General features: G+C 46.5%; 1 protein-coding gene across 1 annotated transcript in view; it reads right to left on the reverse strand.

Moving 5' to 3' along the window:
• Positions 1-20,978, reverse strand: part of LOC143425714 (uncharacterized) — an 84,849-nt gene that overhangs the window by 46,751 nt on the left and 17,120 nt on the right. Inside the window, exon 3 of the mRNA XM_076898716.1 lies at positions 6,188-6,242. Coding sequence (XP_076754831.1) covers positions 6,188-6,242 — 55 coding nt within the window. The remainder of the gene's footprint in view (positions 1-6,187; positions 6,243-20,978) is intronic.

Below are 20,978 nucleotides of genomic sequence, written 5' to 3' on the forward strand. Positions count from 1 at the left end.
TATTTTATTTGCCCAGATTTTCGTTTCTTCATAACGCGCGGCCCCGTTAATTCGCTGGGCGGAGTCGATATCGTGGTGCGGAAAAATTCGAAATTACTCGCTGGGCCGTTATCCGCGCCGCGACGCCTCGTAATTCTCGCGCGGCGGGTGTCGCGATCGCTCGATAAACACACGGCGGATTCGAACGCGGCGGTCGCAATCAGGGAACGCGAATTCGACGGGGTAAAATTGCGACCCTTAAACGGATTACGCGATTCCGCGCAATTATCCAGCGTCGCCTCGTCGCTCGAGGGTGGAGCGAGACGAGAGAGAGAGAGAAAAAAAGGGGAACGAATAAATAAACGTTACGCTGATAAACGCCAGACGCGAGCGAGGAAAACAATATTTGCAGCGGGAGATAGCTATCGCGAGTAAACGCTGATTATCAATCGGCTACGAGCCGTGATTGGTAGCCGGGTAACTCGTTCGCGATTCAAATGAATTCGCGCGGCGCCGTCGCGTTTTTAGTTGGGGGATGAAGAGCGACCACCCCCGCGTGTTCTCGCGGTGGTTCGCGATTAATGAACCGAGATGCGTTCCGTCTGCTCGTAGGAATTTGTAGAGTGCTGATGATTATGCAAATTTTAGATACGTCCAGGTTTATAGAAATCAGTCTCGTTGAATTTTATTTCAACGCAGATCCGTGTATCTCTAATTTGTTTTTATAATAATGCGATTAAAAGACAACTCTCTTTAGAATCGTTGTACCGTCTTCAGATACAGATTAACAGAATCGAAATCCGTATTAATTCTAACAAAACACAGTCGACGAGAGGATCGTTCCTCCCTGAAAGCGTTTAATCGTACATACTCGGAAAATTCCAGGCGAACTCTGGCCAAGAGGTATCCTCGTTTCTGAACGATTCGCGAGCTAAAAGCAGAATCGTCCGCGGCGGTGGTTCCGTATCCTCTTCGAGGCATACCATCGCTGCGAGATCCCGCTAATAAAACGTCGAGCGGCCATCTCTCTTTCTCCGTACGTGGGCTTATCGGGCGCAGGAAGAGCGTGCTAGATAATTTCAAGTGGAACGGCGAGCCGGTAAACGGGACAAACGACTTTATCACGACGACGGGCCCCACTGGCTGGGACGGTTTCTTCATTTGCATCAGAATCAGCGCCGCTATAAATATCCGTGATTTCGTAGATCGTTACGCGGCCGATTAGCCCCCTAATACGTTATCGCCCCCGTGGATTTCCGTGCGGCCGCCGCTTTCGCTCGCCTCGACTACTTAAACGAGCGGCGAGAGTCTCGCGAGCTGACCGCTGTTTGCCCAACGTTTTAACGTCCCCCCCCCCCCCCCCCCCCCCCCCCTCGTTCCACGTGTTAATTGCTGGCTAATTTTTATCGCGTCGATGTTCAAGCATTCCGCGTTCCTTCGAAACTCTCCTCTGAGTTTCGTCGTTTTTACACGCAACCAGCTGTTCTTCAATCGCTACTCGCGAGGACTACGTTTCACCTTTACTTGCACTTGGTACATTTTTCGCATTCGTGCGAAAGTATTTCTTCACTCGAGACAACTTCCTTTTAATCGCGAGAAAAGGTTCCCCGGGATTTTCCAAGTTTCTATTCGAATTTGTAGCCTCGTAGACTGTTTCTCGTATTTTTGTACGTAGCAGGAAGAGATTTTGCCAAGGTTTCAGGAAGACGAGGTTCCACGAACTTTTTTAATAACCTAGCGCCTCTGTCCTCGCAACTTCGCGCTTCTGTCTTCATTAATCGCCTCTCTATTTCTCAGCGTTCCCCGATTTCTCAAATTCCCGGCAGCTTTTGAAACGCTTATTGCGCCCGGCTAAGAGCCTCGAAACCGCCGCGCACTCGACTTTACAAAGTGTTCCACGGCTTCATCGATCCCACCGTTTTCCTTTTTCTTACTTATTACCACCAGCTACTTCACTTTTTTCTCCGCGCTAACCCCTTCCGGTCCCGCGGTTCTTCGCCTTTTAAATTCCACGGCGTTTCCCGGGATTCCACGAATCGCCTCTCTCTTGACTTCACAGAATGTCCCCGGTTTCGCGTCCCCACCTTCGCCTTCGCCTTTCCATCCAGCGTCCCCTTTTATCTCCGCCATTTTCGAAACTCCTCGAACTCTGCTCCGTTGATCTCTCTTCTTGTTCTCCGCGTCCATTTCGCAATTAACTTATCTCACATCTCTTGGTTTCTTCAGTCTTTTATTAATTCTTTTCATTTTATATATTAATTGCAACGATCGTTTTTTTAGTTAACGTGATATTAATTGTTAGCCCTCGATGGAAAGTGTGAGACAGTCTGCAATCCCTTAGTTACTTATCTCGCGTCTCTTGGTTTCTTCAGTCTTTTATTAACTCTTTTCATTTTATATATAAATTGCAATGATCGTTTTTTTTATTTAACGTGATATTAATTGTTAGCCCTCGATGGAAAGAGTGAGACACTCTGCAATCGATTAAACGGAATGTTATCTTTCCGAGGGTGAATAAAAATTTCATTCGCCGGGTTGGAAAATTTCGATTATCCTCGTAACAATTCCCATCGCGTTCCCGTCGTTCGTTTTTCGTCCGCGCCCGTGAAAATCCGCCGTCCCCGGTCGAAAATTCGGAATTCGCCCCTGCTGCGCGCGATTCCTCCGATAATTTCTCCCTTTTCACCGTGATAAATTGCTGGCAATAAATCCGTGTTCCATTATGCCGCGTATTAGTTGCCTGGCGATAAATTAACATAAGAATGGACGTCGAATGGAGTCCGAACGATACGGGAGACGCAGTTACCCGTCGCGAAAATATTCGATCGTCTGTCCCGTTCTCCACTCTCGATGCACCCCTCTGCTTTCAACCGTACGATGCGATCGTCAAAATACAAATGGAATATTAAACAGCTGCACGACTCGCACGACTTCAACTCTATCTCTCGCTTTTTCGAAAATCATTTTAACCACACGAACATGTATCTAGATTCCATCAGTGATTTTAGAATTAATTAAACACCAATGTAACCAATATTTCTCACTGTATATCTTAGATTTGTAAAAATTGACACGAACGATGAAGAATACGATAAAACAGAGACATCATCTCGCTCGAGACGATCTGGATCGAAGTTTTGGCCCGTGCAAGATCGCGAGAAGGGACGGAAAATTATAAACGAAATGCGAAACGATCCAGGGTAACATCGCGAGGGATTTAAACGGCGGAGTGGTCCGCAGCAGCGCGAAATGAAATAATCTCGCGCGTCCAGTAGTCAGACCGGGCCGTTCTCACCCCCGCGGCTGACGCACAGGCGCCATTCAAAAAGTAATCCCATAAACTTCCTGCCGGTCCACTTCGAAAGCCCGTCAAACGGAAATAACGAAATAACCTCCGGAACTCGATCGATTTCACCTTTCTACGGCTATGTCGGCCAACCTGCGCCCTGCACCCTGTGTTTGTCACGCGTTTCTGTAAATTGTTCCTCCTGCACCCCTTTTACGAGCTGCGTCACGCCTCGAGGACTCTTGGATACTTCTCTGCTGGTATTCGAAGTACTTTGAAAGAGATTACTGCATTGATTAATGCTCTACGTATTAACGAAGGAACTTCAAGACACCTTTTGATACAATTAATAATGCTTCCTCGTTTTCTCGCGGTGGTTGGTCTCGCGTTTACGTTAGTTTCGCGCAGAGAATCGTTGAGGCAGCTAGTACGCGTGTACCAACGTGTGTACGCGGTGTAAGTTCGTTGTAATAACTACTCGAGCTCTCCGTGGAAGCAAACAGCGCGTTCCACTCTTGTTCCAGTGCCTATCGGAGAAACGCCGGCGCTGGTGTTCCGCCCTCTAAAGTCGTTGAATGGCGAACACTCCGGGGGACGGAAGTATCGCGCGTAAACCGTTTTTAACTTCCACGATAAAAACGGGGAAAGGTAGACACGCGATGCACGCGGCGTGGACGCAAAAAGCCGCTACTCTTATTTATTCCTCGACGTTGAAGAGCGGCTGCGGTATCGCCGCGAATAAATCGGTTCGCGAGGGGCTGCAGGAAATTTCTGAAGCACCGGTTCAGCGCTTTGATGCTGAAATTGTAAAAGAGTTCGAAAAGCGCAGCACGTTGCTGCAAGACCTATGAACCACTCGCACAAACATAACGAACCTGTATCATGGTGAATATGATCCTTGTCGCATCGAAACTAACTTCCTCAACCCTTTCGTCGTTTGAGAACAATTTCCCATTTTTGCAATCCTAACATCGAACTCTCGAAACTCCACGCGAACAAATAAAAGAACAAATAAATTGAAATTCGAAAACTAGATTTATGACAAATTAAAATTTGAAAAAGCGCCACAGATGGATGCTACAACGCGTAGCGTAGAGAAGGTTGACTCAGACACGCCTAACTCGAAGAATATCACCAACTCATCCTCCACAGGAGCCGTGTCACACGAGAATCCTCGCAACAGCGCAGCGTCTATCATCCAGACCTGGTTCCTCGACTGTCGCGTTATAAAAGGACGATGGCAGTAAAGTACTACCCAAGGTATAGCGTAACGAGAGCAGGTTCTTCGACTTGGCGTAAAGTCACGAAACTCGTACCCGTCCGGCGCTATAATTTAAAAGAAGCACCGTAGGCGACAGGAATAAATAATAGTCGAACGGCTAGGCGAACGTAGAAGCAGCCGCCTTTTGACCCGGCGGCCTCAAAGACGTTGGAGCGGTAACGCGAGCGGGGGTTAACCAGCGGAATTCGCGCAGCACGAGGGGGATGATGGCGGCGCGGAAGGGGATTCTTCGACCGGTTGCAATTTGTTTCTTTGCGTGCCAGCAGCGCGGCAATTTGGCTTCGAATTACCAGGGAATCCGCCGGATCAGCGATGAAAGAAGGAACGCGCGAGTGGATGTCGTAAAGGAAACAGGAAGAGGCGAAGGGGTGCGAGGAGACGGGGCGGCGGCTTTGACGCTGAAACCGGAACGAACGGAACGGCTGTCTGCGGGATTCTAACGAGAATTTTAATCGCTCGCCATTTTCCACGCTCCACTGAAATTAATGCATCTGTAATTTTCACCCTCGCTATCTTATTTTCCCCGCGTTTTATTTAATAACAAGGGCGCGATTGGAAATGGTTCAACTGGAACTGTAAAATAGCAGGGCGTAGAAAAAAGTAAGTTAGCGTAACTAAGCGTAGTTCTTTGTAAAGAGATTCGCGCACCCCAAACGCAACCCCTAACCCAACCTGTTCCAGCAGCCATTCGTCGAGAGGAACCAAAATAGTAGCAAAGGCAACCCTCGAAACATCCATCGAATCGCGGATAACTTCAGGTGCGTCGAAAGACACGCTCGTAACGGCGATCGATCGTCTCGATATAAAAAGCTTCTCGCCCCATGGCCGAGCAGAAATTATCGAGCCTCGAAACTATCGATCCTCGACGTAGCACGGGCTACGAGGATAGGGTGGAGGCTTTTATCAGCAGCCAGTCGGTTCCAGGCTTTGTTTCGCGGAGTTATCCCTGGCCACCAAGTATAAAAACCCTTTGAATCGTCGCCGTGGATTTTCTTCGTCTCACCGCGAATACACCCCCTGCCTTTGCTGCTGTCATTGAAATTTCAGTGATTTGCGAGAGCGAAGCTGCGAGTTTCTTCTACATTTTTTTATTTCCACGTACTTGATGATCGAGCACGGTCTACGTGCGACCGGTTCCTTTATCCGCCACTAGGAATAAATGTTTCCAGGGAATTTCGAACTCGATAAATCGCTAGATACGAGACCCCAGTTACAGAGGGGTGAGTTTTGACGCAGTGTCCTTGTTTCGTCCAAGATTAAACTTTGTTACGCGCGTTGTATCCTCGTTTTCAACGCCGTGATAGGATTACTCGGATTTTCGTCTATATATTTTATTTCATTTCTCGCGGTGTGCGTGGCATTGAACAGAAAAAAAAAGGGAAAACAAAATGGAACAGCGCGAAATCGCGGGAAACTGATAAAGGGAGCGTTTCAAGTGGTACTCGGTAAACCTCGCTCAATCTAACCCCGGACAAACCAAATGAAAACCACTTTCGAGCTGATTTTTCACTCCCCGCTTGTTTAAGCGACGAATAAAAATTTCAGTCGATTCCACCACTTTTCTCTTCTCCGATCGCACCAGTCGAAATCTTACGATCGAGCCGCGCAACCCTCCAAGTAGATCCATAAATGAAACTCACCCAGTGTCGAGCGACGCAGCGAGCGGTCGAAATTCACCAGCGACGATCCACGGATCTGCAACAGAGAGAATTATCGGGGACTCAGTACGGCGTGCTGCCAATTAAGGACGGTAACGAGCTGCTGGCCGGATTTTTGCGTTCGCCGCCCACCGCGCGGACGACGCGCGGGCGGCAGGAAACGCGGGATTCCATTCTGTTAAGGGAAACGGTTATTATTGGCTCTAGGTATCAAACGGGGGCGAAAACGAAAGCTTAAACGGGACGATAACGAGACGAGTAAACGAAATTTGCCGGGAACGCGAAAATTACTAAGGGCGGATGGAGGGGGGGGGGGGGGGCGCAACAGCCATCGTGGAAGCCTAAGAAGCCCGACCAGCATTCCTCCGAAGGGAGCTCCCGCCGGAAATTGCTTCGGCTACAAGCGCTGATAGAAATCAGTTTAATGCCGCTTTTCAGCGTTCACCCTTCTTTTGGTAACCGCCCTCACTGTGTTATTCAAAGTGCGCCTAACTTCCACGGGAGTCCAACCTCACTGATCGATCAATTAATTCTCCGTGGAAATTGTGTACACCCTGCGACGACGCTAGTGTATTTAATCTTCTTCCGTCTGAGAACAGTGGTTCATATATCAGTTAAATCAGTTTGGGTAGAAATTTTACATTGCCACTCTTAGTTTCCGAGTGATCTATCTGTACATGCGAGCTCTCGACATTCATCGCCATCCTGGATCGACAATTTCGTCGAGGGACAGTCGAACGCGATGCACGAGCAACTGGATACCAGCGACGCCATTTGGAACCGCGCGTCCGGGCGCAAGAAACGCGGCCTTAATTACCTCGCCGCTGTCAGATTGAATGGGGGCACAATTACGAATTCACCGCGAGGTATCTTTCTTCCTCGAACGATCGTATCGCGGCCTCCTGGTCCCTCGTTAGCCCCGCTGAGTGTATCGCGTTCGCCACCCGAAACCGGAAGCTCGTTATCCAGCCGGGGTCCCCGCGGAACCCGCCGCTGGTTTATCCGCGCGCCTAATTTTATTAATCTCGCGCGAGAGGGTGAGCCCTCGAGGTGGTTCTCCTCGACTGTACACCGCTTCCGGTTCCATCCAAAGCGGGCTTCCGGCCGGAGGAATGTCGCGAGGCGTCCCGTATGCAAATGGGGTGGCGGATACTGTTGCATTCGGCGGAGTTTGTTGTTAACGGGACCGGTGGTAATTCGATGATACGCTCCGTTTGCTTTTGCGTAACCGGATACCGGGGTTTCCGTGATTACGATAGTGTTACTGTTAATTACTGCATAATTAGAGCGGGATGTTACGGTGATTTGCGAGTACTTTGTGTACAGAGGAGAGGGGAGGGGGTTCGAAGAATCGTATTTCTGCGCGTTCGAACGATGGAATTATTGGGATTTCCGATTCGACGCTTCGATTCTTTATTGGGTCAACGTGGACTCCGGGTGTCCAGGTAATTCTGTAAACTTTGATGCGGAGTTATCGACTGTCTTTTAATGATACAATACTATATATATATATATATATATATATAGGCACACGAATCGATTCAGTCACTTTGTGAAATTGTAGTACTTGTACAAGCTCGTGAATCCAGTTTATTGTACGTCTAACTGACCCATAATGCACAGATCTACTGAATAGCTATCTCTCATTGACTCCACTAGAAAGCTTTGGACCAAACGTCCATCCCTCCTTTCTTCTCCTCGCTTCGTCTTCAGTATCCACGAAATAGAGCGGAATCGTCAGAAATATTCTATACTTCTGTACGAATCAACCGCAGGAGTCTCGTAGACTGCACCCAGGGCCTGCAGAAAAGGGTCAACTAACCAGTTACAGCCAGCCTTCCTCGTACTTCATCGCAGCACCATCGCGAGTCCATTTTCTGAAACGCTCGCAGCGCACCAGGACGAGCGAAACAAAAAACACATGGGGTGGTGGAAACCCCCTGGACATTGCGCGCGTGTACCTTCGCGACGCGTCCCTTGTTGTAAATCTCCACTGTGTACGCGTTTCCATCGCGAGAGCAGACCTTCTCGCTGAGCAAAAGGGTAGCTAAGCAGAGACGAAACGCGCGGCCATTTTAATTTCGCGAGCGTTCGCCACGGTGCGGAAATATCCCCAATTTCGCAGCGCGCCTCGCGAGGCTTGGACCAGACGCGGAGACGAGCGCAGAACGTCTCCAAGCACTGGAAACAAAAAAATGGCGAACGCGAGAAAAATGGCTGGGCGAGAAGCAGCTCCGTACGAGTAAAAATTCTCATTCCACGGAGAAATATGAGCGAGACAAAGCCGACGACGGAGTCACAATTAGCGAAGCAACGTGCTACGAATTCCAAGTTCAGGGGTGGTCTCGCAAGAAAGAAAAAATTCTGTTCGAGGGCGTTCCTTTCGTTGGATTACTTCTGGTCCCTCTTCTTCTTGCCCCTTCTGTGTTTGATGTCCACGCTTGGTTCTTCTGTTTGTCCGTGGTCGGCTCGCGCAATAGTCCGTATTTTTTTTCAACTTCCAGTCGGCCCTGGCGAGGGTGGAATTTCCTTTGACTGGAGGATCGACTCGAGAAAAGGGGGATTGCGTCTCTATTCCTTGATCTTGAGGCTCGAGCGATACTGAATGATACCAGGGGCTGGAGTACAGAGTAATACACCCACTGATGCATCAAAGTAACCGCAGCAGATATTCTTTAACCATTTTCATTTACCAAAAACGTTCGATTCGTTTCACAGTTGTTCGTGCTCCACAAATTCGGTATTATTCTCACCCCTCTATATTATTCACCACTATTTGAATAATAATCTACTTTACTCTGCTCCCCCATTTCTAATCTCGAATTATACACGATACTATAATTACCGATAATGTTACGGATTCTATAATAATTTTATTAAACACAGCTCAACTGTGTTATACGATAAATAATATCGTGGATTATTCATGGATATCGTTGCGCGATATTAATCCATGTTATAGAGTCCAGAAAGAACCACCCTTTCGTTCAACTAAAATTACTAGAAACACATGTGAAATCCATTAATCGCTCGTATCGAGAGGTTAATCAAAATCTCGCTTCTTCCGCGCGAACGATACGGTTTACCCTGTAAGAGAAAAAAAGCAGCGTGGAAAAAAGAGACGGGAGAAACAGCACGCAGGCAACGGGAGAAAGTAGGGTGGAAAAGAGAGCTCGCGCGAGAGAGCCGCGGTAATAAATTGGTGGCAGTAAAATTAAGCGGACACGGTGGTCCAGGCGTGTCGTTCTTATTTTTGTTTATCGCGGCATTCACCCCCGCGTTGAATTCGCCCGCTGTCTTGGCTGATGTACGAGCCGAAACGGAGACGCCAGTGATGCATCGTGGGTGACGCGCGCGAAAAAGCGCCGCTTAACGGCACCGTTGCGAGCGCGCGCCGCCACCCCCGTACGAATTAGCGAGTTTTATACCGATTTCGCACGGTTCGCCCCCCGTGTACCACCCCGTCCCTCGTACCAGCACGCTCGACGCCCGTCGAACGAGGGGAAACGCGGCCCACCCCCGTGGCGATGGATTTTTCGACCGGACCGATTTAATTAATCGAAAACGCCCGACCGTTTTTGTCTACGACGAGCGTACACGCTCGCTCGTTATTTGGAACGCTCGAACGGCTCCGCGGGGGTGGCGAACCGAGGGGCAGAGGAATTTCATTTTGGGACGGAGTTCTAGACGAGTTAATTAAATTTCTCTCGCGATTAAAAATAGATCGTAGATCGCATCGCGTGATTTGTCGCTCGAGGGCCTTTTGTTTCGCGTAGCTGTCACTTCGCGTGAGAATTTCCAAAGAAAGAGATGCGCAGCAAAAATGACGCTAATAAATGAAACTGTGCGTGAAATTAATTTCGAATGTCAGCGTGAAATAAAGTAAATCGCATTAATTGGTCGTCGCAACCCCCAATGGTCGTGGAGAACGTTCGACGAACCCCGTCCACTTTTTTCCCAACCCTCCTCGACACGTCCGCTGCTCTTTCGGACACCCCCGCACGCGTACAGCTGAGCATCGCTTCGAAGGACGCGCACGTGCCTGCTGAAGTATTTATCGAACGATATAAAGGGCCGACGCCTCGGCTACGTGTAGAGGGATGAAGGGGTTGGGCGTCTGTGTTGATGGTTGCACGCTGTTGGGGCTTGAGATAGGTACGAGTGCTATTTCGGAACGTTTCCTGCCTCTTTTGTTTCCCGTTCTTTGTGCCTCGCCTTGACGTTACCTATACAGGGTGTTGCGTCCGCGTATTTAATTGTCGTCGTGATTTTTCGAGCCAGACGACTTCTCGCGCTCCAAGAAATAATCTCCAAAGTTCTCACTTAATCAGACACGTTAATAAATCAATCTCGCGAGCTGCAAACAAGCTTCAAATAAAACCAAGATAAGGGACCATCGGTGTTCGCGAAAAGCAAATCCTCGAAGCGACACACGAGAGGTAAAAACAAGACGTGAACGGCAATAAAAAGTGGAGGAGGCCTGTCGCGCGGAAAAATTCCATCGGGACAAACATCGGAAGTTCCGAGGGCGGACGGGTCCGCGAATTAAAAATTGAATAATTCATCGGCGCGAAAACGGGGCCACAGCGACGACGACGACCGCGGGCGGATGAAAAACGAAAGCGTTCGGAAAAAAGACGACGGCGAAGGAGAAGGAGGGACACAAAGGAGGGCGACGAAAAAAATGGGAAAGAAAAACACGCGACAGGATCCGCCGACAAAAGGCATCGCGAGCGCCGCTTTATTCCACGTGTAAGCATTTAATCACACTTCCGGCGGCCAACCCCACCCCCCAGCCGGCCACCTATTTTCCAGCTCGTACATCAGCCGTAGGAGCGTCCCTTTTTCTACGTTCGCAGCGTCAGGTACACGCGTGTGTACCAACGTGTGCACTCCCGTTGAATATGCAATGAGAGAACCGCCGCGTTTTTCAGCCCCCCCGGCTTCCCACGCACGCACATATTTTCCACCCCCGCCGCTGGGCCGTGGCTGCCGTCCCGCGGGAGCCGGTGGTACCCGCGAAATAGACTCCGCAGAGCTGCTTCGACTAATTGTAACTGGGATTGCTCAGCTCGCTTTTAATCGAGTGTGATTCGACTTTAATTGCCGCGCGATTGCTTCGTTTTTTTTTTCGAGCAACGCTCGCAAAATCAGAATTTTTCGTTCCCTCGCATTTCGATAAACAATTTTTCCACCCTCGCATAAATCGTTTCACGAGTATCGAATCAAACGATACAATTTTCAGTAAAACAATCGATAATCCATAGAAAATTGCCTTATAACGGTATAAATTTAAGTTAAATTTGTAAAAAATGTACAAAAAATTATGTATCCCATTGCAATAAGTTGCAAAGAGCATAAATTTACAAGAAAAATGTAAAAATTAATGAATTAGGAGCTGTTATAGAAGGAAAATTGATTTTGACCAATCGCGACCATTGGAGAGTGGGGGTAAGCGGTAGTGGAAATGAGAGTATAAAAGCAGCGCGAGACTGTCGAGGGCCTTTTGGCTGGCTGACCGCCGAGGCGAGAGGGTCAGGGTGAAAATGAGAATGGTCGCTCCTGGTGGCTAGCTGTGGTCAAGTCGAGGGTGGTGGACACTGGTGGATGATTGTGGACGATGGTGGACCAGGGTGGACAGTGGTGGAGGACCAAAGAGTGGCGGCCACTAGTGGATGATTGTGGACGACAGTGGACCACAGTGGACAGTGGTGGGCGACCCAAGGGTGGTGGCCACTAGTGGATGATTGTGGATGACAGTGGACCATGGTGGACGGTAGTGGACCATAGTGGATGGTAGTGGTCAATGATGAAGTGGATACTGCTGGATGATTGTGGACCATAGTGGGCCATGGTGGACGATTGTGGACGATTGTGGACGATGGTGGACAGTGACGACAGCGACTTTTTGACTGACGATTGGTGAGTGAACAAGTGAATGATTTAATTATTCTGAAATGGAGTGTTGGGTCCCTGCGTAGTCACCTCCACGGGGTGGGCCTGGGCCCTTGGTAACGTTTTCGAGAGATTGCGCTCTCGAAAACGGTATCAAGCTAAGGACTACGCGCGTAGATTTAAGTACAGTTGTAGACTCAATACTAGAACTACCAAAGCATTTAAACTGATTTTCATTTCCAACTTAAGGATTCTTACTAACGTCTTATAGAGATTTCATACATTCATTTTTACATTTTTCTATAATTTTGCATCAATTAAAATTTTCTTTTAACTTTTTATTTTCATTAACTTTTACTCTTTGCTTTCTCTTTCGAGTATTTTTACTTCTTCCTATAACTATCATTCTATTCTGTTTGCATGAAATTAAAATATTTTACTGCGGGTAATTCTAATGTTGAGTCAATTGCGAACTTTGTACTAGATTGTAAATTATATAGTTAGTTAAGCTAGAGTTTAAGCTAAGTTAAGTATTGCGTTTTCGCCGATGGATCGCCGATGGAACGCCGATGGAACGCCGCTGGATCGCCGCTGGATCGCCGCTGGATGCGTGCGTTTCTTAATTCTAATAATTTCTGTATATTATCTGTAATTCCCCTATTCTCCTTCCCAAATTCATCTATGTAATAAAATTGTAAAGAAACACATTTTCTTATCCAAAACGAGCAACAGCCACTTTTACCATCCGTTACCTCTCATTCTCTCATGAATCGGTTCGCGTTTAGTCTGTACCGATGAAAATGCGTTACGTACTCCCTTGAGCATTCTTATTTTCTACTGCGTGAAACCGCTTCACGCAGTTCGTTTTCCTTTTGTCTCGTGATTTCGTCTTCTAGTGCCACGCAGCGAGATAGTCGATGCTCAATCAAACTGATGTGGTTTTCGGAGCCCATTGAGTTTTCGCAGCCCTTGTCGATTGGTACGCCCGTTGGGTACTCGACTTGGGTATAGGCTTAGCACATTGGACGCGCTCATCGCGGTTCGTTCCGAGTAGCTCCTACCCCGTGCCGCTGGGGTCTTCGGACCTGCTGTAAGACGACTTGGGGCGGTCTACGGAGTTCGTTCTCGTCGATGGGCAATGCGTCCTACTGCTAAGCCTCGCTGAATTCTTGATGGTAGCCGCATTCACCATTGGGGAGAGCGTGGTATCAACTGTTTCGACGTAAGACGTGGCATAAATTGTTCGCGATTCGCGTCGGGTATGGTTCATCTGTGACTAACGTTGAACCATCGGGTAGAATGCTCTCGCGAGAATGTGACACAGGTTTATTGGTACTTGTTCGTTTTGATCGCGTCGCGAATTTTATCTCAATTCTTAATTGATATTAGTTTATTCTCTTAACTTTCATTTAACTTAATTTTATTTTAATTCTTAATAAGAGTTATTATCTTAATAATCGTACCGTAAGACACTTGAATTTTTCTAAAGTGTCAGTAGAGTCACTTTAAAGATTTCATTTTGGGTAAGATAATGGCATTTCTAATCATCCCTTTCGCAAACATCCATACTGCAATCTCTAAAATCTATGTAAAGAGAATGTATTATGGATTTCGGTTGTTTGAAAGTTAGAAGTAGAGTCAGTCCTCGGTACCTTCTGTACCGAGAACACCTGAATGTAATGGAGGGTGGATGGGACTAGGGAAATAGGGGTGGGTCCCTGCGTAGTCACCTCCACGGGGTGGACCTGGGCCCTTGGTAACGTTTTCGAGAGATTGCGCTCTCGAAAACGATATCATGCTAAGGACTACGCACGTAGAGTTAAGTATTGATGTAAATTCGACGCTAGAACTACCAAAGCATATAAGTTGATTGTCTTATATTTTCTTAGTTATTCTTTTTGTGTTTCTTGATTGTCTTAAATTTTCTTCTCACTTTTTATTTTCAATTCTTTACTCTCCTTTTCGAGTATTTTTACTTTTTCGCTCAAATTACCACTCTACTTTATTCGCATGAAATTAAAATACTTTTATTGCGGGTAGTTCTAACGTTGAGTTAATTGCGAACTTTGTATTAGATTGTAAATTGTATAGTTGGTTAAGCTAGAGCTTAAGTTAAGTTAAGTATTGCGTTTTCGCCGAGGGATGCGTGCGTTTCTTAGTTTTAATTATTATTGTATATTTTATGTAATTTCCCTATTCTCCTTCCTCTATTCACCTATGTAATAAAATTGTAAAGGAATACATTTCCCTAACCAAAGTGAGAAACAACCATTTCTATCACCCTATACCGTCCGTTCATTAATATAGAACACAATCGTTCTCTCGTAATTCGGTTCGCGTTTAGTCTGTACTAATGAAAATGCGTTACACACTCCCTTGAGCATTCTAATTTTCTCCTACGTGGAATCGTTTCACGTAGTTTTTCACTTTTCTTTTTTCATTCTTCGTTCGAGATTCCGTCTTCCATCGCCACGCAGTGAAACAGACGAGACTCAATCAAACTGATGTGGTTTTCGGAGCCCATTGAGTTTTCGCAGCCCTTGTCGATTGGTACGCCCGTTGGGTACTCGACTTGGGTATAGGCTTAGCACATTGGACGCGCTCATCGCGGTTCGTTCCGAGTAGCTCCTACCCCGTGCCGCTGGGGTCTTCGGACCTGCTGTAAGACGGTTTGGGGCGGTCTACGGAGTTCGTTCTCGTCGGTGGGCAATGCGTCCTACTGCTAAGCCTCGCTGAATTCTCGATGGTACCCGCATTCACCATTGGGGAGAGCGTGGTTTCGATTGTTTCAACGTAAGACGTGGCATAAGTTGCTCGCGATTCGCGTCGGGTATGGTTCGCCTAGTGACAGGTGTCGAACCATCGGGTAGAATGCTCTCGCGAGAATGTGACGCAGGTTTGTTGGTACTTGTTCGTTCCGGTCGCGTCGCGAATTTTATTTAGTCTATTTCTTTGCTTAACTTTAGTTTAACTTAATTTTGTTTCCATTTTTACTAAGATTCCTATCAATTTATCTTACAATAGAATTATAGAGTTTAGTATATCGTATCGTAGACCCTTTTGCGAAACACTTTAATTATTCGAAAGTGTTCGTAGAGTCATTTTAGAAATTTTCACTTTGGGTAAGACAGTGGCATTCCTCGTCACCCCTTTCGTAAAGTCCATACTGCAATCTCTAAAATCTATGTTAAGAGAATGTATTATGGATCCCGGTTGTTTGAAATTTAGAAAGTAGAGTCAGTCCTCGGTACCTTCTGTACCGAGAACACCTGAATGTAATGGAGGGTGGATGGGACTAGGGAAATAGGGGTGGGTCCCTGCGTAGTCACCTCCACGGGGTGGACCTGGCTCCTTGGTAACGTTTTCGAGAGATTGCGCTCTCGAAAACGATATCATGCTAAGGACTACGCACGTAGAGTTAAGTACTGATGTAAATTCGATGCTAGAACTACCAAAGCATTTAAGTTGATTGTCATTTCCAACATAGATTCTTACTAAGTTCATACATTAATTTTTAGAATTTTCTATGATTTTTCATCAATTAAAAGTTTCCTTTCACTTTTTTCTTCTATTCTTTGCTTTCTCTTTTGAGTATTTTTACTTCTTCGTATAACTATGATTCTATTTTCTATTCGTACGAAATTAAAATACTTTTAGTGCCGGTAGTTCTAACGTTGAGTTAATTGCGAACTTTGTACTAGATTGTAAATCGTATAGTTAGTTAAGCTAGAGTTTAAGTTAAGTTAAGTTTAGGTTCTCGCCGTTGGATCGCCGTTGGATCGCCGATGGATCGCCGTTGGAGCGCCGCTGGAGCGCCGAGGGATTTTAATTACATTATATTTCTATATTTCTTAGTTATATATTTTTATATATTGTATATGTATGTAATTTCCCTTCGTATCCCTTTCCTAATATCCCCATCGTAAATTCCATACTGCAATCTCTAAAATCTATGTAAAGAGAATGTATTATGGATTCCGGTTCTTTGAGATTTACAAGTAGAGTCAGTCCTTGGTACCTTCTGTACCAAGAACACACGAATGTAATGGAGGGTGGATGGGACTAGGGAAATAGGGATGGGTCCCTGCGTAGTCACCTCCCCGTTGGTGGACCTGGGCCCTTGGTAACGTTTTCCAGAGATTGCCCTCTCGAAAACGATATCAAGCTAAGGACTACGTGCGTAGATTTAAGTTATTTGCAGTGCAATCGAAATTTTCCAAGTCCTTTTCAGGACTTTGAAACTTTCAAGTGGATTGTAAATTGTATAGTTAGTTAAGCTAGAGTTTAAGTTAAGTTAAATTTGAGTTATCGCCGCTGGATCGTCGAGGGATGCGTGCGATTTTTAATTTCAATTATTTAAGCTATAGTTTAAGTTAAGTTTGAAATGAGTCCACATTGAATCTACTTCTGATGAGAATATAAACAACGACTTTTTTCTACCTACATTTCGTATCGGATACAATGTGCTACGTCCCGTGTTTCGCCTTTATCATGGCGGTACTTCCGACACTGTGCACTCAGTGTATACGATAAATGTCTCGGTTCTGCTGACTCAGAAATTTGTTACGCGGCTGATATTATGCTAATGGAAGACTAGCAGTCACTTTACAACTACTTATTCTGCTAAGAAAAAATATTTAACAATCTCTACGCACACTTTTCCCTTCGTTTTTAATAATCCTTGGTAAATCATGATGCTCTGCGAGACTGTTCTACCAAAACGATTCTATCGTCAGGATTAATTGAAAAGTACAGTTTTATGGTATTCGTTGCATTCTTGCTCTCGAACGAATTTCGACGCGCACTGATAAAACTCCATTGTTTCCGAGTGCGCGGTTAATTCAACGACGATCGCAGTAAATTTTAAACAATATTTGCAAACTACAGAGGCAATCCGAGAGTGAATGTAATTTGGTAAACGTTGATCCCGGCATTGATTATTTGACTCGTTGATTATTTGATTACGGGCGCGGGGGCTCGCAGAGAAATTCGGTGCCAGAAACGTCAATAATTAAATTACCCGCATAAAGTAACATCGGGAGATCGGACGAGCAAGCTGGATATCGGTATTGAATTCATCGCCGCGCGACGTTGTAAATAAATTACCCGGCTGACGGATAAAATTGTCAAATTCGTTTGGAAATTGAATTTTAATTCGATCGAAACGAACGCCCGGGTCAATTATTCGCCTAATTTCATTTCGCTTCGCTCGCGATTGCTCTGCGACGCGAAATAATCGGGTCGAACTATCGACTGTGATCGTAGCTCGAAAAAAAAAAAAAAATGTATTTTTCACGTCGAACGCGTCGCGGTAAAATTAAAAACGAGAGAACAGGAGAGGAACAAATATGTAATTTACGATTCGAAGAGGTCTACGAGAAAGCTTGCGTTCCCAGCGCTCAATTATGGAACGAGATATCCATTTTCTATTCCTCGCCGGTCTTTCTAAACCTCCTCTGTTATTCCACGTATCCTCTCTCCACAGTCTACGTTTTTTAACCCCCGCATTTCTCATCTTTTGCCACGGTTCGCAACGTTCGACGTTGGCATCTCGTTGTTACTCGGCTTCCTGGATCCCCGGAGGAGCGAGAAATTAAATAACAAGGACCACGCGAGCTCACCCTTTCAGCATTTAGCTCGCTCGTCGCTTCTTCTTAGTTTCTTTCGAGATTCATGTAACATGTTGCGGGTTTACAAACGTCACGCAAATAAGATCAGAGTTAAATTCAGTCAGACAGAGAAGTTTCACGACTGGAAAACTTCAAACAGCATTATTATCACGATTCAAAAGCACATAAAAAGAACTAATAAAATCTGAATAATTGCTCGAGTTCAATTTTCCGCGAGAAAAACCAAGAATGCAGGGAATAAAAAAAACAGCTCGACAAAAGAATCCCTGGGGACCGCGCTGGCAACAATCAAAGCGTCGAAGCGGAAGGAAAAGCTGGCGTCGAATAGTAAAGTACAAATCCCTCGCGCGCGACAGAATCGAAGGAGAAGAAAAGCTGGAGGGTCGCAGAAGAAGAAGAAGCCGTCTGCTCGTGGGAACCTTGGTCTCCCACAGGGATCGAGGAGAATCGTGCCGCTTGTTACGGCCGCGAAATATTCCGGGAACTGTTCCGAAACGGCCGCGACACGACGCAGTCGGCATTATCGCGGAATGGAGGGCCCAGATGGCGTGACAAATGGCTGGGCGCGCGGTAAACAGCGGCACAATAACCGCGAGGAAACCTCGAGAGCCTCGCACCCGGGATTGGGAATGAAAACGCGGCACGCTGATAAATATCGAGAGCCTGATACCACCGCATCCGCCTTCGTTCTCGCGTCCTATCCAACTGGCTCCGTAATATCGCCTCGCTGGATTTTCTTTCCCATCATACGCACCCCAGCTTCGCTCCGCGATTCGTCTTCCGCGCAAATATTTCTCCTGGCGATCTCCACGCGAGCGAGTTCTGTTGATTTTTATTTCGACGAACGATTTTGGGGGCTGAGATAAGACGAAACGGTGGGATAAGAAAATTTCGTTCGAGGCTTCGTTCCAGTGGAATACGACTCTGAACATTTGTGCGTTCCGCGCGCGGTTTTGTTGCCACCGCGATGGCGGCGCGCGGATTTTCGAAGCCGTGTCACTGCGAAACGAAGCCTCCAACGCAATTTTGTTATTCTTTGGTTTCGTTTCATTTCGTTTCGGGTTTGCGGAATCGTTGGTCGAAATTGAAACGTTATCTGCAGGTTTTATAAATGTTTTACGTCTTCCTGTACGATCTCGTTCTGGATCCTGTGACGAGTATGGTCGAGAAGTATCTCCATCGCGACAAATTACGGAACGAGAAGGGAGAAACGTTCGAATTAGAATTATTCACAGTTTCAAAGCTGCAGTCGCGAAGCGATCAGCTATTTTCGCGCAAGGTGAATCGAGTTACACGTATGAGAGAGCGAGTGGACGCGGCAAAGGGCGACGAGAATCGAAAGCGAACGGTAAAGAGAATTTCGCCGCGGCTTTAATCTTATACGAGGAGGGAATAAGAATAAACAATGCCCTCTTTTAACAGGGCCACCATTGCGCTTTGTGCTCTATGGCTCTGACGGAAATTGAATTTCAAGATACGTCAGTACCACGGTGCTTAAACAGAGAAGAACCAAGTTAATATAATACGTTCTTAAACAACGTACAAATAAACATCAGATAAGTCGTAGAGAAACATTTACTTCATCTGATTTATCGATCGTTTCTCTTTTATTACAATATTTCTTTCCGTGGTGGAGCAACATTTTCCAGCGATCGTATATAATAAAATAGCTGTGGTGGCTGATTACAAAACGTGCCACCGCAAAATACGAGTACACGCAGCAGCCACTCTCGCCTGGAAAACTAACAGCACGCGGCACTTTTACCCTGCGCCGCGTTTCGCACAACCCCCACGCGCTGTTGCAGTAAAATCCGCAAGATCACGTTCCATTAGATCTTCCTGGCGAACCCAATTTCCTACCACGAAATAAACTTGGTTACGAAATTATCCCTTAACCAAGAACACGGCCCGAAACGGTCCAATAACTTAACGGTCCTAATCACCGTTCGAGGCGACACGATCGCAGCCGCGCACGTAGAGGACGCGTCGTGGACCGCACGAATGCTGGGCTCGTTAATTAGATTAAGGGGGAACTCGGTAGAACGGATTAACGGATTCGTCGCCCTCGCGACGAGTTCGACTTCGAGCCAGGCCGCGAAAAATCGGACGAGAACTAATTTTCCAGCTCGAACCGACCGTCGAGAATGGAAAACAACCCCCCTCAGGGGGTTGTTCCACCGTTCTGGTTATCGGGTAACCGTAAACGATCGCACGCACGCGAGCCGTGCGTTCCGACTATAAGCGAGATTTCGATGCCGCTGCGAATTCGATGAAATAACGCCTCTAACTTCGTAAACTGCGGTTATTCCGCGCCTCCGTTACGGATACCAACCTGTTCCGACGTTCAACGAGTTACGAGGATAATGCGCGTTGCGGCGTCCCTTTAAATCGAGTCAAGTGAACATCGTCGAAACACTCGTTTCACTCTGTCGCGAGTTTCTTTTTTTGCTGCAGGGGGTGTTGGGTTAAGTGGGTCTCGACTTTCATCGTCGACTTCCGTGGAGGGTCTTCGCTGATCGATCGATCACTGTCGATAAAAATGAAAATACTCGCGGCTGATTTGGAATATTTGTGGAAATCGATGGACGTTTATATTCGAGTAGAGTGTGTTTCGTTCTTAGAATAACTCGTTTCGTTGCAAGTTAAAAAAAAAGAAAATTCGAGGCGTATGGTAGTTACGAATTAATTGGATCGGATGAGAAGGGTGTAAATAGTAATTGGTATGCGGTAAGCAGATATGGCGCGTGGGCGTTCGAAATGTTTACGGGGAATTTTGGAAAATTGGGTCTCCATCGAGGCAGTGGCAGGCGAAGATACGATGGGTACGTGGTTTTGAGGTATATACTCGTTTGAATATTGCATTCGTCGCTCGATGCGCATCGGTGTTACGTAACGCGTGTGTTTTTCGCGATGCGCTCGAGTGTCGGGGCGTGAGTGGAAACCGGAATGTGGGTTATTGTCGTCTGAATGGAAATCGATAGTTGTTGAGGCTACAGTTTGTGGACGGCTGATGTGTTTCTCCTGCTTCTGTTTGGGGAGAGGCGGCCAGCCAGTTGTTTTTATCGTTATTTTTTTTTTTGTTTCTCTTTTCCTCTTTTTTTCTCGTGCCACTGAAAATGTTTTCTGTGTATTTTGCTTGATGGCGGTTTTTAACGAAGTTCCGACTACGTTTTTTTATCGGGTATTTTTCTGTTTGCTCTCTCAGAGGCGCTCTTTTACCAACCATTCCTGATAACGCATGATAATTT

Source organism: Xylocopa sonorina, chromosome 7 (genome assembly GCF_050948175.1).
Source record: "Xylocopa sonorina isolate GNS202 chromosome 7, iyXylSono1_principal, whole genome shotgun sequence".
Lineage (NCBI taxonomy): Eukaryota > Metazoa > Arthropoda > Insecta > Hymenoptera > Apidae > Xylocopa > Xylocopa sonorina.